Source organism: Cryptomeria japonica, chromosome 10 (genome assembly GCF_030272615.1).
Source record: "Cryptomeria japonica chromosome 10, Sugi_1.0, whole genome shotgun sequence".
NCBI lineage: Eukaryota > Viridiplantae > Streptophyta > Pinopsida > Cupressales > Cupressaceae > Cryptomeria > Cryptomeria japonica.
In genome coordinates, this window is record NC_081414.1 from 291,230,410 (window position 1) to 291,254,942 (window position 24,533).

General features: G+C 37.9%; 1 protein-coding gene across 1 annotated transcript; it reads right to left on the reverse strand.

Annotated features, from left to right (window-relative positions):
* Window positions 1-22,447: 22,447 nt before the first annotated feature.
* LOC131858912 (uncharacterized) lies at window positions 22,448-23,604 on the reverse strand. The gene is made up of 3 exons (XM_059212397.1): window positions 23,418-23,604; window positions 23,061-23,324; window positions 22,448-22,905 (listed from the first exon to the last, which is right to left on the reverse strand). The coding sequence occupies exons 1-3, from the start codon at window positions 23,602-23,604 to the stop codon at window positions 22,448-22,450; spliced, it is 909 nt and encodes a 302-aa protein (XP_059068380.1).
* Between the last annotated feature and the right edge of the window lie 929 nt (window positions 23,605-24,533).

Genomic DNA, 24,533 nt, shown 5'->3' on the forward strand with positions numbered 1-24,533 from the left:
ATTTAATACATCGATGATATGTTGAGGGAACAACTCTCATTTCATGAATCCATGGGCATCCAAAGAGTATATTGTTTATGAGATCTAGATCAAGGACTTGACAAACCACATCCTTAGTTACTGGCCCAACTCTAAGAGGTAAGGTGATTGTGCCTTTAGATGAACGTTGTTGATCATCATATGCCTTGATGGTAATTTTGTTTGTAACATTTGATGGTATGGTGAAAGAATAAGTATCTGGTAGATTATGGAGAGAGGCGGGGGGGGGGGGGGGGGTGAATCAATAATTGAAAAAATGATGCAAACTTTCCTAATCTCAATCTCAATCACACAAAGTAAACTTATCAATAAGATTTCTCTGTCAAGATATAATTGCATAAGACAAATAAATATCAACCGGTTTAACTGTTATACCAACTTAACAGTAAACAACATTAAACTTGTAAACATCCAAATGCTTTATCATATGCCAACTTACTTCATTTCTCAATGTTTCCAGTTATCATGCCTTATCAAAATAATTAAGTAGTTAATCAAATTAACCATAAGATCATAACCATGAAAACATTAACTACATGACACAAATATTTTTGATGTGGAAACCCAATATAGGTAAAAACCATGGTGAGATGGTACTCACAAGATAACTATATGAACTCTTCTGAAGTTCACCCTGTTAGGAGCCAAGTCTGTTAAAGCTTTTACAAAAGTCCTGTTAAGAAATAATCATGTTAGGAATCACCCGGTTAAGGGATTGACTACAGATACCTTGTTAGAAGCAAGTACCCTGTTAGGAGTAACCTCAGTAGAGGATTTGAGTATCCAAGCTAATGGATCACCTTGTTAGAGGATTTAAGAAGTAACCAAGCTTGTTAAAGCTTACCCGATTAGGGGACTTCAGTTCTACTATAATTGTTAGAAAACAACAGGGTTTTGCTTGATCTGTCTGAATAGCACTACACTTGCTTGATCAGATCCTTTTTAAGTTTCCATATGCCTTTACTCAAACTACAAATTTGTTATCCAGTTTGGCAACCACACACTCAACTAATTTCTGCCAACACATTTACAAAACAACTTCATCGACCTTATAACAAATCAATTAGGTTGGTAACACAACAAAAACCTAATTCTCTCATAGATATTACAAACAAATCGGTTCAAGTATGACTGTTGGATTTACATAGCAATCTATACACATTAATCAATAAAAATCCAACCGCTCTTTTATCACTGCTTCCTTGGACTCAGTAACTCATCACACACTTTACATTAGATGCAATACACTTTGCTCATTCCCTAGAAAAAAATGCGTCAAAACAAATTTGAACTTATCTTCATACAATGATCACACATGTTGACATCATTACCGCTCATCAACATAACCAATTCAACAACTTTTCATTGGTTAGGGTTCAACAACTGTTAGGGTTTAAACATTATACAATTTCAACCTTTTAACCTATTACCGGTTATTGGTTCAACTCACAAACTTACATACCGGTTTCAGTATCTTCCACAAAGCTCTTCCTTGTGGTTACAAGACAATATCATCAACATCATTACCAATTAATTGACATCAATGACATCATAACATACCATTAATGCAATCTTCATGCAAATGCCAACAACATTCACCGCTTTATCCAAATATCCCAATTATATTATTGTGTTCAAAGTACATATATTGAGATTGACTCCTCCATCTATCAGGAATCATTTTATTCAATGTTTATGTAGGAAGCCTTCAATGTGTAAAGGTGCATTATATGGTTGGCTTACATAGGCATCGTCAGCTTCCGTGAATGTAAGGGAATGTGGAATGAAAGGGTATCCCACCATGGCTTGAAACTGGTCCACATTTAGATCAGTGGGTATAGAGGTTTCTCTTAAGACTTTGTCAAGTATGGCTTTATGTGAAAGAGAGATACACAACATTTCTAGGATTGAGATAAGCGCAAGTGTCTTCCCTAATTATTCTACTAGGTCATACTTAGGTTTGAATGTTGAGGAAATGGTGGTTTTAGCTAGAGCACCTTGCAAGGTGACCTTACCTCAACAAGTTGTGATATTACATTTAGAGGTAGATTCAGAAGAAGTTCCAATGCCTTTTAAGACAAGTTTGGCTCTTTCAGTAGAACTTTCAAGCGTTTTGTCCTTTATGATAATAGTAGAAACATAGTTGTCCATTGAAATGTGGTTAATAGTTGAATGATAGTCATAGGTCTTTGGATTTTCCCTTGTCATGTTTAGGGAATGGTTCCTTAAACATCTCATGTTCTTGATTGGATGTATGTCCCTCGATCTCAATGTCACCTCTATCAATAAGATCTTGTATAATGTTCTTCAAGCGATGGCAATTTCCTATTTTATGTCCCTTGCTCTTGTGATATTCACAATACTCATCATCATTCCACCAATTTGGTTTGACTTTTGGCTCATATGGAGGATTGTCTGGAATTGTTATTATCTTGTTTGTCACTATCTTCCTAAAAAGACAACTCAAGTGGTTCTCCCAATGGGGTGTATTTCCTTCGTGGTTTTGAAGTTGCTTAAGTATTTACTTGGTTGCTTGTAGAAGAACTTGATCTTGAAAGAATGATTTTTGGTCTTACTGTGTTAGCATCAACAACGCCATCATTTACTGTGTTCTTGTTCTTGTTCCAAAATCATGACTTGTCCTTTCCTTTAATATCCTCTTTATTTTATTTGAATATCTTGATGATTCCTTGCTCAATTAAGACCTTTTATGTTGCTAAGCCTTTCTCAATGATGTCCTTGAAAGTGGACAAACAAGCTTTCCTCAAGTCATAACCAATTCCTCTGTTGACATTATGTGTAAACATCTCTACCATTTGTTTTTGTGGAATTTTATAAGAGCATCTGCTAGCTAAATTTCTCATCTTTGTAAGAGTGATGAAAATGACTCCCCATCTTTCTGTTTGGTATTGCACAAAGTGGCAACTGATATATCTGTCTCTATGTTATATGAGAAATGTTGTATCAAAGCTTCTGCTAGATTACCCCATGACTTAATTCCAAGTGAAAGTTGGGAGAACCATTCCATATCTTGTTCACCTAAGCTTTGTTGAAACAATATCATCAAGTATGTTTCTTCTATTGCTACCTCAATGCAAGCTGTGAAAAACTGTCTTATATGTGCCTTAGGGTCCCCCTTGCCTCTGTATTTATCAAACTTTTGTGTTATGAAGTGTGTAGGAAATGGAGGAATTGGAATGCTTTTATCAAATGGATAGGGACATATATCTCTCATTGTGTAAGCTGGTTTTGGTGTATTGATGTCCTCCATATTCTTTTGTAAGTCCTTTATCTGTTGTTCCAAATTGTTTTTGGGTGGAGACCGACTTCTTGGACCATATCCCATGCCTGAGCCATCGGGTGGAGGTGGAGGATACTGTATATATGGATGGTATTGATCGTAAACATGTTCATAGGGAGGAGGTCTATAGTGACAATGCATGCAGGGACCACTTGATACAGGGTCATAAGGCATATCATGAGTTTTCTCTTGTGTATTGACCCCAAATTTGACACGGGGTTTTCTTGCGTCCAAATTTTGAGCATGCCTCTAGATATCCAATTGCTTTTGAGGTTGGTCCTTAACATTAGTATGCGATTTAGTGTATTTATCCACATAAGATTTCCATAAGGGTATGTGTAGATGGAATTGTTCATGAGATGTTCTTTCTTGAGTATCATAAGCTTGGCCATGTGTATTTGGGATCTTTGGTTTTTGAAACAGGGATGATGGTAACTCAGACACAAAATGTGGTCCTCTATTAAAATCCACTATTAGGTCTCCTTTGATCCATGTTGAGTTGACTTTCTTGAGTAGGTCTATTTTCCACTATTTGGGACATGTCAAAATCATGAGGTATCTTAGCTCCTCTTTGTGCCATCACTTGTAGGAAATATTGTCTCTCTTCTCATGATCTCTTAAACCAATCTAATAAAATGGGGATCCATGATAGTTTCCTCCACCTCTCCTGAATGTACTAAAATGTTGTCAACATTGTCATTTTGTGCATCATTGGTTCTTGTATCATCCACGTTCTCAACATTCTGAATGTTTCTATAGATGTCCCTATCAGGTAATGTGGTATGATTAGAATTAAAAAAGATATCGTTGTCATACTCATAGCCACTCATGTTTGCGGACTCTTGAGCCTCTTTATCTTCCCTCCTAGATTTTTGGGAATGGGTTTCAACTATGAACTAGGTCTTGACCAAGATGTGTGAGACTAGATGAAAATGGAAAGAGTATGGAAGACCAAGAGTTGGATGTAATGTAAATGAATCTGAGGTGTACTTGCAATGTCTAAAGTGTAAGACCAAGTATATATGTAGTAGAGTGGGTGTGACTTCAAAAGAGATGATAGATCTCTTGATGAGGTAAGTTGACCTTGACTCTAAGTAAGACCAAATTTGACCCAAAGGTGATAGACCTTGATGAGGGACCACTTAGCAAAGTGTTGTTGTATGTATTGTGTTGACAAAGCAAGATGAGGACAAGCAATTGACCTTTTGACTCAATTTTAGACAAATGTGAATGTAATGCAAGGTGTAAGGCAATGATGGACTTTGTGATATCCAAAAATAGGCTGAATTCTAGATGAAAACCGAGAGAAATAACCTAGGAAGCTCAAGAATTCTGAAATTGATTGCTCTTGTTTGCTGGACTGTAAATTTTCCCAATACTGAACACAAATGTGCCTATATACTTCATAGACGCGGTTACCCAACACAGACTTGATTAGATACCACACAAACATGTTTCTAAGAATCTTGTGAATGCAGTTTGCTACGATGATACAAACGTGTTTCTGTCCTACACAGATGTGGTTCAGGGACACAAACGTGTTTACAAAACCCGAGTGCAATTTTCCCAATTTGTGAAGTTGTTGTTGTGACCAAATCTGAATTTTTGACCATTTTTCATGACAAGAGGACACAATATTGATGAAGACTCTATGTTTGTAGGTGTTTGGACTCAAAATGACTCAAAAGAAAGTGTGTTGTTTGATGTAAATATGTTTTGACTACACTTGAAGACACAAAAGACACAATATTTTGATGTTTGATTTTGAATGTTTAAAAGAAGACAAGCACAATTCTTATGGTTGGCCAGGACAATAGTTGTTGATCCCACATGGAGTTTCCCCTGAGGCTACGCTATTCAAAGTGGATACTTAGGTGCTTGACCCCACTGGCTCCACCCTCGACACTCACTTCTCTAGGGCAGCCAAGCACCAATCCCCATGAAAACTCCCTGTGGCAAACTTTGTACGTCTACTAAGAACCATATGTGTGTGGGCCGCTCCAGAGGTCCAACCTCCTGCCCCAACAACTAGAAGGATTTTGGCTTTCTAAAACAAAAAGGTGCTAGTAAGGGCATCTGCTCGTGTGGCCATACATGTGACACTTTCATCTTTGTAAATACAGAAGGCTCCCAACCGGTAGGGGTTACGTCCTACTATTGATCAAATAAATTTGACCAAACGGGTTTATGGGGAGACATAGTGTCGGTATGGACTAACCATCACACATTACCCATGGCTTTCACCATGGATATAATTATTTATAGTGGTTCGGAAGAGGGGGGTTTGCCTTGCTACCACTTGGGTCATTCCCTCCATACTAGTAGTCTTATTGAGCACACAGGGAGGCAGATCCTCTAAAGATAAACACAAAAGAGCCTATCACTCAAGACACAAAAGACACTAGTTCAAATTTAGTGCACCAATTGAAGTGTTTTGCTAGTCTATGAAAACAAAGCACATAATGAAAATCAAAAGAAAACCCTTGGCAAGGTCTTGCAACAAAGATTTGTTAGTAATTTGGGTTGTTTCAAATGATTACCCCTTGCTGCAAGCAAACAAGTTAGGTTTATTTTAACAAAATCCCAAAATACTTTGTGAAAATTAGGGGCCTTTGACACAAGATTCACTTTCAAAGACAAGCTGCATCACTTCATTAGTTGGATCACAATATATTAGCTCAAATAAACTAGATTTGAAACCCTAAATGCCAGACAAAATGGCGAAATGAAACTTTAAATGAAAAAACAAAATTTGAAAAATGTAAACCAAACATAGATGTGATTCTGCCTACCACAGACGTGGTTCAGGAACACAAACGCGTTTTAACACCTCACAGACGCGTTTCTGCAAAAAAGCAAAACAAAAAATCATGCAAAATACAAACACGATTAAAATGACCACATACGCGATTATATTTCCCACAGATGCACCTATAATGAAAGCCTACAATCTAGAAAATGAAAATACTACTGAAAACACAAACGCGATTCAGGGGAACACAGACACGACATGAAAACAAAAATGTAGTTCCAGAAGGTGCAGACCCGAAAAGTTGAAATGCTGTTGGAAAATGTCATATCTGCAACTTAAAAAACACAAAATTTGCAACCAAAAATATTAAATGCAAAAGGACAAGAGTCCCACTGGGCATGCCAAAATGTGTATGGTGAAAAGTGGATAATGGAAACAACAATATCAAAAGACTAAAATGAATTCAACCACAAAACCCTAGCCTAACAACAACAAAGATCCACCTGTAGACACTTAAAAATAATTATTTTAATTATTTTTTAATTCCTCACATAATTAATTAATTAATTATGTTAATTAATATTCTTCTCAATATTAATTAAATATAATTAATATTGTCACTATAGCATATGATTGATTTATTTAATAAATCAATCCTTTTCTTTATTCTTCTAAAAAATCAAATCCTCACAAATCTTCCTCTTAGCTAATTAATTTCAATTAATTAGTTAACCTACATGATTCGTACAAATCATCTTCTTAATTCATCATTAACCTAATAAATTCTTCTAGAAACTCCCTAAACTCACTTAACATTATTCTTTTAGTCAAATTCTCCTACAAATATAAATCCCACCTAACATTTCCTCCAATTCCTCTCCTAATGAGTCATTAATGGCTAATCATCATGATTAGCCACAAAGTCAACTCTTTGTCCTTTCATCCAGCCACTAGCTTTAAATGCTCTTTTTTTAGATGAATGTAAGATTTTCGAAATCTCACATTCCTCTAGGCATTTCCCTCTCCCAAGGAATTTTTAATTCCTTTTTATTCTTCTAATCCCCATAATATCCATTTTTGGATAATTTTTAATTCCTCCAATGCATCTTGTAGAGTGTGGAGATACGAAATGCCTTTAAGGCATATTTCTTGGTCTCCACACCCTCTCTTGGACCTTGTGTGACCTCAAAAGTAAATCTTAGCCCTTCATCTCGAATTCATCCCAGCCATCCGTTTTCCTCTCCTCTTCCTATAAAATAGGGTTCCATCCCTTCATTCAAAACATCTTGAAATTCAGTAAGCTTATGCTGCTCTTTTGAGCCCAGGAAATCATCTTGGCAACTTGATCATCTCATCCTTATCATTCATCCTTATCATTTGTGCACAATATTGGAGAGCCATCCACATCCAGCAATCAAAGGAGCACATCAAGTGGAGCATTGTCAAAGGACGCCTTCACTTCATCAAGCTCAATCCGAAGGAGAAGGTAAAATAGCAAGGTGAAATGATCTTTTTATGATATTTTAGCATTTTGCATGTTTATTTCGTTATGTTTTGATCAGTTTACCTTTCAAATCTATTTTTCCCTCTTCATTTTGGCACGCCTGGTGGGACTCACGTCCCTGAGAACTAATGTTATTGTTTTTTTTAAGGTTTTTATGAGTTGTGAGACGCAGGTTCCAGAATAGCGTGACTGTAGAAAAAAAAAAAAAAAAAAAAATATATATATATATATATATCTTTTTCGCAGGTTCCAGAATCGTGGCTCTGCATTTCTGCGCGATAGCTCCTCCTTATTCTATTCTGTTTCTTTCTTTTTTTTTTTCTGTTTCTGTTGCAGCATGACAGCTCTGTTATCTGATTTGTTATTTGATTTGTTGTCTGTTCAGTTTTAGTATAATCTGTGCGAAAGTAGGAGAGTATGCTCTTGTCTATATAGACAATCAGAAATCCAGACTTTTCACTTTTCTATTCTGTTTAGCACGACTGTATGCTCTGACCGCAGGAAAGTGTGAAAATAGGAGAGTATGCTCTTGTCTATCTAGACAATCAGAAATCCAGACCTTTGACACTTTTCTATCTGTGTAGTGCTACTGTCTGCTTTGTTAATCTGTCTGAAAATTTTAGGCGCTAACTGTAGTCTGCCTTTAATTTATTTATTTCCTGTTATCTGCTCTGTTTAAATATAATTTGTCCGCCCGCAGGAAAGTGTGAAAGTAGGAGAGTATGCTCTTGTCTATCTAGACAATCAGAAATCTGGACCTTTGACATTTTTTATTTTATTCTGTTTAGTGCGACAATTTGCTCTATTAAATCTAGGGTTTCTGTCTACTCTGTTAAATCTAGGGTTTCTGTTTTGTTAAATTTAGGGTTTCTGTTCTATTAAATTTAGGGTTTCTGTTCCGTTAAATCTAGGGTTACCAAAAAAACCGAGTAATTTTTTTCTGTTTTTTTGCCATATCTTCTTTATCTTGACTCCATTTCCCTTCAAACTTCACCATATTCTCTACATTGCCATTTTCCACATTTTCTTCCTTGGAGACCTTATCTCAAAAAACCACTTTTTGAAGCCCAAAATCCCATATTTCTCTATTTTTAGGGTTTGCCATAACTTCTTCCCTTTTCATCCAATCACCTCCAAATTTTTCCCATATTATCCATCTTCAACTTTTGCTTCTTTGTCCCTCTTGGACAAATTTTCCCATTCCTTCATCTCTCCTCCAAAATCCCCATTTTTTCGCTTGCATATCCCTTAGAAAGTGGTAAAAACCTAGTCAAACCCCATTTACCCATCAAATTTTTTTTCAAATCCACATTTGTCATTAGTAAAAAAGTTTTTATCCATGTTTTTCTATTTATTCCCAAAAAATAAAAATAAAATTAATATTTTTGTCATTTTGTTGATTTTTTGTAGGACGCTTGTTGAAGACTATTTTTCCAAACTACTAATCAAGTTGTTTTGCAGGACGCTTTTTGAAGACTCCATTTTTCAAACTACTAATCAAGTGGTTTTGCAGGTTGCCTAGCTGATTCAACCAAATATTGTGCATTTATTTAAATTAGGCACCTAGATATTAATTAAAATGGAATGAACCGTTGTCTTATGTGTCTTTAAGAAAAGCATAAAGGTAGGAAAGTATGCTCTCGTCTTACTAGATGATCAGAAATCTAGACCCTCCAACCTTTTCTTGTTTGATTGTGTGTTTATCTCTAGCGGGCTTGCCCTCCCAACTTGCTCTTTGAGAAGGTAAGAGGGGAACGACCCAAGTGAGTACACCCGGACTTGGGGTTCCCAACTCACTATAATAAATAGGCCATTGACTACGAAAGGGTTAATGGCTAGGGCTATATGAGAGTTCACTCTCACATTGGGTACTTAGTAGGATCCTAGAGATCTCAATCATGCTTGCGTGACTACTAAGTTCTTGGTGCTTCGTTGGGCTATAGGCCTCAATTGCGCTTGCGCAACTTCGTAGGGTAGCTCCTAACGGGAAGACTTACTAAACACCTTGTTCATAGTGGCCAAAAACCCTCTAGTCATTGGTGCAGGAGGTCGGACCTCTGAAGCGACCCATATTCTTACAGCCCTTAGTAGAGACACAAAGTTCGCCATGAGGAGTTTTCATGGGAATTGATGCTTGGCTGCCCCGAGAAGTGAGTGCCGTGGAGGGGAGCCAGTGGGGTCAAGCATCTAAGTGTCCACTCTGGGTAAGCGTAGATGGGAAACCAATTGGGATTCAATGACTATTGTCCTTGCCAGCCTTAAGAATGTTGTATATGAGCATGAGTGTCTTTGAGATAATATGCATTTAATCATTGTGTTTGCTTTGTTTGATACATACTTGCCAAGAGTAGACTAAAAACACATCACTATCCCCAAAAAACTTTGCAAAAATATTTGTCAAGACACAAACAAATAGTCCAAGTTATTACCCACACCAAGTTCAAAATTGCGTCAAAACTCCATCCGTCCCATTTTTCATAAGCCTAAGAGAGAAGCTAAGAGTTTATCCTCTACATCAACATTCAAGTTTGTCCTTTGAAACACCTACTATCATCCAAATCAGGGTGGTCATATCCCTTCATACAACTTGCCATTTAAATAGATCCTTCATGTTCATGCCAAAGACAACCTAGTCATCAAGTTTTCTTCTAAACCATCACTACCATACCTTCTTCATCAATCATCCTCAAATTTCTTAAGTCCTTTCATCCTCAAATTTCTTAAGTCCTTTCATCACAAATTTCTTAAGTTCTTTCATCCACAAATTTCTTAAGTCCTTTCATCCTCAAATTTCTTAAGTCCTTTCATCACAAATTTCTTAAGTTCTTTCATCCACAAATTTCTTAAGTCCTTTCATCACAAATTTCTTAAGTTCTTTCATCCACAAATTTCTGAAGTCCTTTAATCACAAATTTCTTAAGTCCTTTCATCACAAATTTCTTAATTCTTTTCATCCTCAAATTTCTTAAGTCCTTTAATCACAAATTTCTTAAGTCCTTTCATCACAAATTTCTTAATTCTTTTCATCCTCAAATTTCTTAAGTCCTTTCATCACAAATTTCTTAAGTCCTTTCATCCTCAAATTTCTTAAGTCCTTTCATCACAAATTTCTTAATTCTTTTCATCCTCAAATTTCTTAAGTCCTTTCATCACAAATTTATTAATTCTTTTCATCCTCAAATTTCTTAAGTCCTTTCATCACAAATTTCTTAATTCCTTTCATCCTCAAATTTCTTAAGTCCTTTCATCACAAATTTCTTAAGTCCTTTCATCCTCAAATTTCTTAAGTCCTTTCATTCTCAAATTTCTTAAGTCCTTTCATCACAAGTTTCTAAAATCCTTCCATCACAAATTTTCTAAGTCATTTCATCACATTTTTCCTAAGTCTTTTCATCACAAATATCGTGTATGGTCGCAACTCAATCCCAAAAGAAAAAGATGGCTGATCAACAATATGGCATGCCAAACATTGGTGTCCTATATGAAGATCCCACGCAAGATCATACACAAAGTGGGCAAACAAGCGATCAAGATCAAAGCCAAAATCTTGACATGGTTAACCAAGATGAACTTTGTTCGAAAGTGCAAACTTTCCTAGCGGATTCTTATAACCAAGAGATGATAGAAAAGTTTATTAAACACAATCCTACTGCACTTCTGAAAAGTCTTCTTGAACATGGAGCTCAACTTCCACCTGAATTTAATAGATCCGCTCTCATCCAACAACCACAAGGAGACCTCACTCCAACACAAAGTGCTGCACCTACTATTCAAACTCAATCAATTGCAGCCCCATCAATCATCCAAGCCCAATCAATGCCACCCGCGACACCTCCCACCATGATCTCCATCCCGCCTTCTTCTTCCTTACCATCCATACCACTATCAAATCCAATCTCATCCATTCTCCAACAAACTTCTATACCACCTCCTTCTATTCAACCACATATTTCTATTCCACAAACTTCCCTTTCTCCCAACAATGTCGCAAATTTTATCCAGACCGCATTCAATCCCGTCACAACAGTTGGTGGATCGCAACCAACTATCACACGAACCCCAGCAACATCGCTCATCACATCCCACGTTCCCACTTCCTCATCATATCAATATATTGGTGGTGGTGCACCTTCTTTAGTTCATCCAATTCTTGGGGCAGATACAATTCATCAATATTAAAGTCCACAACAAGACCTCATCAAGGAAATTCAAGACATGAAGAATATCATCAAAAACATGAAAGAAAAGACTAATAAAAGGAAAGCTTACTCATTCGAAGAGTTTTTCCCTTGTCCTTATGACCCATCTATATCAATTGCATCGTATCCCCCGGGATTTGAGATCCCTAAATTCACCAAGTATGAAGGCAAAGGAGACCCCCGTGACCATGTCCGCGAATTCCACATCTTATGCCAAGAAGTCTCCTATAGTGACCTTTATCTTCGCAGACTCTTTCCCAAGAGTCTCACTGGAGACGCCCTGGCGTGGTTCTCATCTTTACCACGAGGTTCCATTATCTCTTTTCCAGACTTGGCAGAAAAATTTGTGGCCCACTATGCATACAACATGGGTAATGATGTTTCTATGATGGACCTATGTAATACAAAACAAAGGCCTAGAGAAACCTTCGCCAATTTCCTACAAAGATGGCGACATCTTATCAAAAAATTCCAGTGGGACATGCCAGAACAACATCAAATTGAACTATTTCAAAAGAACTTGGTGCCTGAACTTTCAAGACCTTTAATATCTCAATGTATCAAATCCTTCCAAATATTGACCGATAAGGGCCTCGCCCTCGAACGTGTCTTGTTGGAGGAAGGAACCTTGAAACATTACCAGAAGTCATCACAAAGTTCTTCCTCTTATCATAACGACAAGCCAAAATTCTGGGCTAAAAATAAAAACATGGTCAATGATGGTGTAACTGATGTGAAGCAGCTCCAAACCGTGGCCACTCCCCCAAAATCCACCACCAATATTCATCAATTCAACAATCAAAATAATTCAAATCAATCTCAAAAACCTCACAATAATGTCTCAATCCAAGGATGACCACCCTGATCGAATAATAGGACTCCAAGACATTTCACTCCTCTTGCGGAGCCTATTGAAGTGATGTTTCAAAAACTTGTCCAAGCAGGTATAGTGGTTTTTCCAATCACTTGCCCGTTTGATCCCAATCAACCTAAACCAAGATGGTATAATGAAAATGAGTATTGTGAATACCATTGTATCAAGGGACATGATACACGAAAGTGTATGAAACTGAAGATCTACATACAAGATCTCATTGATAGAGGTGAGATTGAGGTAGCAAATGCAAAACTTGGTAATAATAATGACAAACTCAAAATGTACCAAGAACCCTTCCCAAAGCATGATAAAGGAAAAGGCTCATCATCTAATGTAATGGATTATGACTATGCTAATCACGTAACCGGTTTTGATTTTTTAGTAAGTCGCATTGAACCTGCAGACAATCATGTCAATGTCATAACCATCCAAGGAGTTAATCCTCCTTCTTCCCAAAGCAGACCAAACCCAACTAGAATAGTCATTCAAGGTGCCACACCTTCCACCTCCCATTTCCAGAATGACTGTAATGCAACTACATGCCGAGGAAGAGTCACCATCCAAGGAGTTCCTCCCCCACCAAACCCTCCACCCATGTCTTCCACCCGCCGATATGACCTCCTTGATCAACTTGGGAAGACACCCGTGCAGATCTCCATTTTGGAACTTCTCAAGACTTCTCTAGTCCATAAAGAAATTTTGGAACAAGCCCTTCTTCAATCACGCGTTCCTGATAACATCAATGCCACCCAATTTCAAACCCTCATTGGAAACCTTGTTGCCCAACAACACATTGTATTTAACTCCAAAGATGCTCCCACAGATGAGGACCATAACAAACCTTTTCACATCGAAGCTCTCATCCACAAGAACAAGGTCAAACGTATCCTAATAGACGGTGGATCTGGGCTTAATCTGTTTACATACAAATTGATAAAACAATTGGGACTTTCTGAGGATTTGATAGACACATCAGGAAGGATCACAATAAAGGCATATGATGATGCAGAAAGAATTTCAAAGGGCGTGATCACCTTACCTCTTCAAGTGGGCCCCATTACAATTGAAACCCCTTGCCAAGTACTAGATCTTGATCTCCCCTACAACATTCTCCTCGGGAGGCCATGGATTCATTCCTTGTAGGCCGTACCCTCCACCTATCACCAATGCATCAAATTCCCCTATAATGGAAAAGTGATCACTATCAAAGGTGATCCCCAACCTTTTCAATATTGCAAACTATTAGAGGGGAAGCATCCGTATCATTGCCCACTAAATAGACCTTCGCCAATGCTTCCATCTGACACATCAAATGTTGTCTCCACATCATCCCAACCAAATAATCAAATCAAGATCTTGGATAATGGCTATGGAGAATACAAATTGGAGGACGTCTTATTAATAGGAAACCTCCCTTTCTCTCCTAAGTCATTTGGCAAACCAAAAGAGCTAAAAAAGGACCCAAAACCAGTCATGCAATGCCAAAGCACCACCTTCCAGCAATGGGGCCCACTTGATAACGAGAGCCTCGAAGCAGATATCTCTTCATGGCTGTACCGGGAAGAGGACGATGATCCAACAAGAATGTCCAAAGAAATGTATCCAAAAGCATTTGCCATAGTTGAAAAAATGGGTTACAAAGGACATGGTTTGGGACCAGAGGAGAAAGGAAGAAAAGCACCCATAATTCCTATCTCCTACATATACAACAAAGGCTTGGGGTACACCCTGGTGCTTAAGATTACTATCGTTGGTGCCCCTTCTAGTCCTTCTTTGGATATCGAAAGTGCTGACGAAGAGGAATTCCATGAAATGCCTTATGAATACGAGAAAGATACCTTCTTCGATGCTTACATCAATACCATCACCCCCGTAACCCCTCCCACTTCACATGAGCTACATCTTGTCCATCCTAAACTCATTGACTGGGGCCAATGAGACAAACCCAATTTAGATATCTGCGTCGACGATAATGCTCTCATTGCTCTCCTAACAACGCAAAATATGGAAGACGGTAATAGAATTGAGGGTATTCAACTACACAAAAAGGGATATTTTGGTAGTCAAGTCAATGCCCTTATCCACAAAAAAGATAATAAAAGAAAAAGATATGATTTCCTAGGTGAAAACCTCCCTGAGGCACCTTTGGATGAACAAGAAATAAAAACAAAGGGCATATTTGAAAGTGAAAACCTGGAAAAGGCACTTGATGATGAGGGATTTGACCTCCCTACCATTGGTTACCTTCCACAGGACAAATCAAATTTGTTGATAGAAGAAACAGACAACATCAACATGGGCACTGACGTCATTCCAAAAAATGTGCTCATTGCCAAATCCCTCACTGAAATTGAGAAACAAGACTTCATCAACTTCCTTACAGAGGTTAAAATCAATTTTGCATGGTCCTATTCCGATATGCCAGGGTTGGATCCTGCCTTGGTGGTTCACAATCTCGCTGTCCGCCTAGATGCAAAACTTGTAAAACAAAAACTCCGCAAAATGCACCCGCATATTTCTCTCTTGGTCAAGGTAGAACTTCAAAAGTTGTTAGATGCAGAATTTATCAAACCCATAGACTACGCTGAATGGGTCTCCAACATTGTGCCTGTCGGCAAACCTGCTGGGGGCATCCGCATTTGCACAGATTTCCGAGATCTAAATATAGCTTGTCCTAAAGACGATTTCTCGCTTCCAAACATAGATATGATTGTGGATCTTACAGTAGGACATGAAATGCTATCGCTAATGGATGGGTTTTCTGGATACAACCAAATCAGGATAGCAGATGAGGATCAGCATAAAACCGCATTCACAACACCATGGGGTACTTTCTATTACCGGGTCATGCCTTTTGGCCTTAAAAATGCTGGAGCTACATATCAACAGGCAATGACAACAATTTTTCATGACCTCTTGCACAAAATTATGGAGGACTATGAGGATGATCTGCTAGGCAAATCCAAGACAAGACAAGAGCACATCCCTATTCTAAAACAGATCTTCGAAAGATTGGAAAAATATAAGCTGCGCCTAAATCCTAAAAAGTGTGTGTTTGGCGTCACATCGAGAAAACTACTAGGATTCATTGTTTCCCGCAGAGGCATTGAGGTTGATCCCGCAAAAGTAAAAGCTATTATGGAAATGTCTCCGCCAAAAACTCTTAGACAACTACGCAGTCTCCAGGGAAAACTCCAGTCTGTGAGGCATTTCATTTCACAGCTAGCCGACAAGTGCCATCCATTTGCACATTTGTTATGTAAAGACACAAAATTCAAATGGGATTGCCTCTGTCAAAAGGCCTTTGAAAAATTAAAAGAATATCTAGCATCACCTCCAGTTTTGATGCCACCTACCCCTGGAAAACCCCTCATTTTGTACATATGTGCTACTACAGTGGCATTGGGGGCATTGCTGGCGCAAACAGATGATCAAGGGAAGGAACACACCATTTACTACATCAGTCGGACGCTAGTAGGATATGAACTCAACTACACCCCCATTGAAAGAGCATGTTTGGCATTAGTATTCAACACACAGAAACTACGACACTATATGCTAAACAACAAGACAAAATTAATTGCTAAAATTGATCCACTTAAATATCTCCTGTCAAAAGCTGCTCTCATTGGCAGAACGACTAAATGGGTCATGCTCTTAAGAGAGTTTGACATTGAATATGTGGACAGAAAGGCAATCAAGGGACAAGTCATTGTAGATCAACTGGCTGAAGCTCCACTTCCAGGCGACCATCCTCTTCTCACAGAATTACCAAATGAGTTCATTATGACTATTACCACATCCTCCACATGGAAATTGTATTTTGATGGCTCCTACACTCAAAATGGATCGGGGGCAGGAATATTATTGGTCACACCTCAAGGAGATGGCATCCCCAAATCATACAAGATAGCCTTTGCATGTACTAATAACATAGCAGAATACGAGGCCCTCATCACAGGTTTACGCTTGGCTATCCACTGGAAAATAAAGGAATTACAAGTCTATGGCGATTCCCAGCTCGTCATAAAACAAGTCAATGATGAATACCAGACAAAAGATGATAAACTCCTTCCCTACCATACCATGGTTGAAGATCTTAAGCAGCATTTCACGGCAATCAAGTTTGATCAAATCCCACGAACAAACAATAGGGCTACAAATGCAATGGCCACCATTGGCTCCCTCCTCCAAATGCCAACACATAGTCAGAAGTGCGAGTTCTTGGTCGAGCAATTGTTTATATCGGCATACGACCTACCAAAATCTGAAATGGTGTGTGTTCTCGTTGGTCCAGAGTCCCCTTGGTACCAAGAAACCTTTGCTTTCCTCAAAGACAACACCATTCCCCCACATCTCACCAAAACCCAACAAAAAACTTTCATCCGCTGATGTGCCCATTACACCATCCTTACAGACACCTTGTTTAGAGGGCATTTTGATGGTTCCCTCCTAAGGTGTTTATATAAACAAGAAGCCAAATGGGCATTACACGAAGTACATGAGGACATCTGTGGGGCACACTCAAGTGGACTCACATTGACTAAATTTTTTTTGAGAACAGGATACTATTGGCCTAAAATGGAAGAAGATGCATACAACTATGTGAAGAAATGCATCCCTTGCCAGCAACATGGTGACAAGATTCATGCACCGTCACAAGAATTGCAGCCATTCATTACACCATGGCCCTTCTCGTGGGGGCTCGATCTCATTGGAAAAATCCACCCTTCATCTTCCAATGGACATAAATTCATTATCACCGCCACCGAATACTTCACCAAGTGGGTAGAGGCTATCCCTCTTACTTTCACCACCGGCAAGCAAATATCCAAATTCATCTTGAACTACCTAATCTGCCGATATGGCATCCCAAAAGTTATCATCACAGATAATGGTAAACAATTTAAAAACCAGGATGTCAAAGAACTCTGCCAAAAATTCAACATCCAACACCGCTTCTCCACTCCATATTATCCCCAAGGCAATGGCCAAGCTGAGGCTTCTAATAAAACCCTAATAAAAATCCTCAAAAAGACAGTCAATGAAGCGGGCCGTGATTGGCAACTCCAAATCCATCCTGCATTGTGGGCCTACCGCACCTCCATCCGCACCCCCACAGGCGCCACTCCTTATTCCCTAGTATTTGGTTCTGAAGCTATCCTTCCCCTTGAGATCGAGATCCCCTCTCTAAGGGTATCACTGCAAAACATCCTACCAGAGGAAGAATACAAAATTGCCCGCTTACAAGAGCTAGAATTGTTAGATGAAAGGCGCCTCAAGGCCTTGAATCATCTCTGGGTATATCAAAACCGTCTGTGCATGAGTTATCATAAAAAAGTCAGAACTCGAGAATTCCAAGTTGGTGATCTTGTCCTCATGGAGAATCAGAAAAATCTACAAGAATGAGAAAAGAAAGGCAAGTTCGAGCCTAACTGGCTTGGACCATATGTAATCACAGCGAAATATGGATCAGGAGCTTATCAGTTGGCTACTCCTGAAGGCGATCCTTTGGATGATCCGATGAATATCATGCACCTCAAAAGGTTTTATGCTTAGTCCTCAGAAAGTCTTAAATTGTCAAAAAAAATAAAAAAATGAAAAAAAAAAAGATCCTGAAAAAATTGTCACTTTGGTGCAAACCTGGCAAACAGGCACCTTATGATACAAAAACATTAAAAAAAAAAATCAGAAAAAATCAGAAAAAAGAAAGAAAAACAATTTGTGGCGCTATGGGCAAGTATCTTGGTGAAAACCTCTATGCGGGTGCCAAGGTAAATAACCGGATCCACTGTCTATCAGGTCGATACTACAAATCATCTGCCATCCAGCCCACCCATGCGCAACATTCCTTCTTTTCTGCCTCCCAATAAAACATGCGTATGATGATGAGTCTTCGCCTAAGTCATGAACAAGAAATGTCCCAGTGAAACTGAGCTTTCATGCCTCTTTATATGCTTCAAGAAGTCTTGAGAAACAATCCCAAGTCCATCCTAGTTCTACTCTTGGCAAGAGGTATCATTTGGTCGCAAGGAAGAGACTTGTTAGATTTTGTTAGATTTTTTTTCATATAGGCTTGCATCTTTTGCCCTACAAATGCCACTATTTACGACTGCCTGGGTTCTTCCATATCCAGGTATGTTATGATAGGTGCATACTGGGGCATATTTCATAGTATGGCATGTTTTGGATCCTTCTTGTATAAACCGATGACCTGGTACTAGTGTTTATCAACACTTACCTTCTCGTATACAAGAGGTATCAGTGTGTTTGAGGGTTTCCTTGCACAAACCCACAACTTTGTAGTAGTGTTTCTTAACACTTGCATTGTTGTGTGCAAGAAATTCCCGTTTGTCTACAGAGTTAGTCCATGCCCTGGGTTTCTCATGGCATCCTAATTTCTATAAGCAGTGGTGCAAGTCACTTAGGGCAACATCAAACTAGGTTGGCTCTCCACATTTGCTGTACACAAAATCTCACCATCATTCCATCAAATCCTAAACTCAATAATCCCAGGGAGTTCTCAATTGCCCCCATTTTCCTCCGCGGTCTCGCATCTCTTATTCTTCTTTCCAAATACCTCACAACTACTTCATATATCTTCCTCATTTATCCCTTCCACCCTAATTTTTCTTCCTCTATTTTTTTTTTCTTTCCTCACATAATCAATTCTAATTCTAATCATGTCTTATACAGGATGAATCCTTCCTGAAACCAGACGTTGTGATCTGATCATGTCTTATACAAGATGAATCCTTCCTAAAACCAGACGTTGTGATTGATCATGTCTTATACAGGATATATCCTTCCTGAAACCAGACGTTGTGATCTGATCATGTCTTATATAGGATGAATCCTTCTTGAAACCAGACGTTGTGATCTGATCATGTCTTATACAGGATGAATCCTTCCTGAAACCAGACGAGCTGATCATGTCTTATACAAGATGAATCCTTCCTGAAACCAGACGCTCTGATCATGTCTTATACAGGATGAATCCTTCCCGAAACCAGACATTCGTTGTGATCGATCATGTCTTATACAAGACGAATCCTTCCTGAAACCAGATGTTGTGATCAATCATGTCTTATACAGGATGAATCCTTCTTGAAACCAGACGCTCTTATCATGTCTTATACAGGATGAATCCTTTCTAAAACTAGACGTTGTGATCAATCATGTCTTATACAGGATGAATCCTTCCTGAAACCAGACACTTTGATCATCTTTGTCTTATACAGGAGGAATTCTTCTTGAAACTAGACTGAATCTAGATCTTATCAATTGAATCAAATCAAATCTATCGGGATATCAATTTCGCAAAACTCCAAAGATCAAATACCTCAATTGATCTCCCGAGGGGGCATCACCATACCGTAATCTATAAATCAAGAGCTGGGGCATCCTATCAAACCAATATCAACATCAAAACAAGATTATTCTTTGAATCAATGCGTCATCACACCTCGCTTCAAAGAGGGGCAAAATGTAGACACTTAAAAATAATTATTTTAATTATTTTTTAATTCCTCACATAATTAATTAATTAATTATGTTAATTAAAATTCTTCTCAATATTAATTAAATATAATTAATATTGTCACTATAGCATATGATTGATTTATTTAATAAATCAATCCCTTTCTTTATTCTTCTAAAAAATCAAATCCTCACAAATCTTCCTCTTAGCTAATTAATTTCAATTAATTAGTTAACCTACATGATTCGTACAAATCATCTTCTTAATTCATCATTAACCTAATAAATTCTTCTAGAAACTCCCTAAACTCACTTAACATTATTCTTTTAGTCAAATTCTCCTACAAATATAAATCCCACCTAACATTTCCTCCAATTCCTCTCCTAATGAGTCGTTAATGGCTAATCATCATGATTAGCCACAAAGTCAACTCTTTGTCCTTTCATCCAGCCACTAGCTTTAAATGCTCTTTTTTTAGATGAATGTAAGATTTTTGAAATCTCACATTCCTCTAGGCATTTCCATCTCCCAAGGAATTTTTAATTCCTTTTTATTCTTCTAATCCCCATAATATCCATTTTTGGATAATTTTTAATTCCTCCAATGCATCTTGTAGAGTGTGGAGATACGAAATGCCTTTAAGGCATATTTCTTGGTCTCCACACCCTCTCTTGGACCTTGTGTGACCTCAAAAGTAAATCTTAGCCCTTCATCTCGAATTCATCCTAGCCATCTGTTTTCCTCTCCTCTTCCTATAAAATAGGGTTCCATCCCTTCATTCAAAACATCTTGAAATTCAGTAAGCTTATGCTGCCCTTTTGAGCCCAGGAAATCATCTTGGCAACTTGATCATCTCATCCTTATCATTCATCCTTATCATTTGTGCACAATATTGGAGAGCCATACACATCCAGCAATCATAGGAGCACATCAAGTGGAGCATTGTCAAAGGGCACCTTCACTTCATCAAGCTCAATCCAAAGGAGAACGTAAAATAGCAAGGTGAAATGATCTTTTTATGATATTTTAGCATTCTGCATGTTTATTTTGTTATGTTTTGATCAGTTTACCTTTCAAATCTATTTTTCCCTCTTCACCACCATAACATATGAATATTACCTAAGACAATACAAATCAACAAAATAAAAGATATTATACCATCACATGTCCACTAGGGTTTGAATCTCCATTGATCTTGCTAGATATATTTGCTCTCAGATTTTATGTGTGCACAAGATCTCAACAAAGAACAAAAATGTGGTTGATAGCTTGATCGCAAAAAGGCTTGATTGCATAAGATTGGTTAGAAAATTAGAATGCTTAGGAGGATTGACAATGAAAGAAGCATCCTCTTATATAGAAGACATTATAAGAAATGGAGGGATGAAATTAAGAGGTGTAAAAGATAGATGGTCGGCTAGGATTGGAGGGTAGGTAAAAGAAATAAGAATAATAAGAGGGTAGTTAATGTAGGAATTAAGAGATGAATGGCATGTGTCATAGGTAGAAAAGGGTAATGAATTAATTAAATAAATAAAGATTTCTTTAATTAATAGAGGAAATGGGATTAATTAAATAAATAAAATTATTTATTTAATTTAAGAAAAAGAGAATTTAAATAAAAATATTTATTAATTAGACAGGACAATAGGTGTCTACAAAAAGATTATGTAATGCATTCATGATGGCATCGTAATGTAATAAGACTATGTACTTGTATCATGATCTCTTGTAATATAATTTGTTGATGTAAGACTATGAACTTGCAATGAAAGTAAGATGATGCACTATGATATGAATCATATTGTAGAAATGTGTATTATGTATAGGATTGAGATCTTAAGATGAATTAGAGAATTGAATGTTGAGAACTAGAGTAATCTTGTTATTCATAATGAGTAACGCTATGATGTCTTATTTGGAATAAAATAGAATGGTATTTGTTGCATATTCATGCATATGTAAGTGGAATGATATGGTATTAGGAGTGCTTAAGAAAATGAACTTAGGATATTGAGTTTATGGAGATATGCATTGGTAGATCATAATCTCATGTCTAAGAAGTAATAAATATATCTTAAATGGAATGTATGTTCTGATTAATAAGAAAAATAGGTTTTAAGGACCTGAAACCTTTAACAAAGGAGCATAAGATAGTTCAGCATAGAGCAACCAAACTAGCATTGAAACAACATACAAAAGACTGGCAAGAAGGCTAGTAAACCAAACAGATAGGAAAAGAAAGGAACAACAAAGTGATAAAACCAAAGAAAAGACCTAAACAACAAACAACAACTACAGAGACTTAAGAAGATCAACTACCTTAGTGACCAGCTGGTCATAGTTTGTCGAAGCAACTTTTAGTTCTTCAATTTCCTTATTTGGATTTTTCTCCTTCTTCTTGCCTCTGGTCCTCATTCTAGGTCCTTGCACCTCTCCCATACCTTCCATGTCAGGTTCCAGCTCTAGGGAATCCTTCTCATTCTCTGGCGTGTTGATAAGAATTTTGGTGTTATCTGCCGAGGCTTTCAGAATGTTATGGCTTTGTTCAACAATGCTTTTAAGGAATTTTTCAATTTTGTTGAATTTATTGTCAGTTTTCGCCATTCTCTGGTCCATGGCATTGTCATTGGTTTTTATCTCTTCCAGGGCCTTCTCCACTTTCTCAAACCTTGGGTTGAAGGCGTCTCTAATCTCTTCAGCTCTGGCAACAGTTTTACTCAAGTCATCAACATATTCAACCATAGATTTACCTTCACCAATACTGATTGTCTCCAAAATTTGAACCCTGTGGCTCAGCTTCTTATTATCCTCCACAAATTTCTTGTGACTGTTAATTAACCAATCGAGAGTGTCCACAAACCCTTTCAAACCCTCTGTAGGAGGATTTGAAGGGGGGTTTTCTCACCAGCAATGGCTTGTTCATTATTGGGAACATCTCCACTAGTGATCTGTTCTACATTTCCATTGAGCCTCTGATTGAAACCTTCCCCTGTAATCTCCTCCATTTTTTGGTCAACATTAGGATCCTTTCTCTGCACTTTATCCTCCAATTCCAACTCACAATTGTCTTGCCTTTTCTGTTTGTTCCTTTTCTGAATGGAAATTTTAGTTTTCTTTTTCTGAGGGGTCTGGGATTCATTCTTCTTAGAGTCCTTAGAGACCTCCTCCTCTAAGGAGGAGTGAATCTGGAAGACCTTCTCTTTTCTTTTTTGCTTTCCCTTAGAAGAGGATAGATTAATGCTCACCTATTTTATTTTCTTACCAAGTTCAGCTTCAAAGTCTTCTAGACTCTCCTCTGTCTCACTTTTTGAATCACTTTCAGACTCATCACCCATAGAAAAATCAGAATCTGACCCTTCGTCCTCAGAATCAGAGATAGAAGGTTGGGGGTAGGCAATTTGGTTATCTTTTAAATGGTCATACATTAAGACCATAAGACCTTGGTGCATGGCTATATCTCCCTTAGGGTTCTCTCTATGAGCTTTAATAGTAGCATTCATTGAACAAATTAGGAAATAGGATATGTTAACTTTTTCATCATACCTAAAATGGTTGAGTAGTACAAAATGATAGCCATATACTTTGGTGAATCTACCATCCAAGGTAATGTATCACATAATAGAAAACATAACCTCCCTCCAAGGCTTAGCAAATGCCCTGGGAGGGTAGTAGGTCTTGCTTAGCTTAACCAGGTGCTTCTTCTCCTTTGCCATTTCAGGGTATCGCTCAATGGCCTCCTTGCTTAGCTTTCTATCCTTGTAGAAATTGATTCCTCCCCTACAAAGACCCATTACATGAGCAATGAGGTCTTCATCAATGAAGATAGTTTGATCTCCCATCTTCAGGGTGCCCTTCCTCCAATTTTTGTAGAAAAAATTTGTGATTTTCGCATCCCTCCCATGGAGTCTCTCCATATACTTCATAAACCTGCCCTTCTGCAAGATGCTTCAAATTTCCTCCTTTTGTTTCCACTCCTTACAGTTACTGGGCTCATAGCGACGCCTGTTACCTCCCATAGTTTCGTAGTTCGAAGCAGAGAACCAAGAGTTGCAGAAAGCTACATGAAAGATATTTCTCGAAGCAACCCCAAATACTCAGAAAGCATGGGAAAAGGTGGCATTCGTCTTGTCATTAATGGTACTGACATAATGATAAGTAGTAATAGTCCTCCAAGTAATACTATTAATCATTATTTTATCCATTTATGATCTTTGGAGTGCAGTTATATAGATCCATGAAAATGATCGATCTGTCGTCATTGAGGAGATCCTCCTCGCCTTTCCAGGTAACCATATTATTATGAGTAACCGCCACGTTGACTGCCTAGTCAGCAGGACCATTTGCTTCACGATAAATGTGGGAAATAAAACATTTATCG

Coding starts and splice junctions, on each gene's coding strand:
- LOC131858912 (XM_059212397.1), bottom strand. CDS start 23,604: ATGCACCAAGGTCTTATGGTCTTAATGTATGACCATTTAAAAGATAAC. Junction 23,325..23,417: donor AGACTTTGAAGCTGAACTTG/GTAAGAAAATAA, acceptor ACTCCTCCTTAG/AGGAGGAGGTCTCTAAGGAC. Junction 22,906..23,060: donor TAATGAACAAGCCATTGCTG/GTGAGAAAACCC, acceptor GTATTGGTGAAG/GTAAATCTATGGTTGAATAT.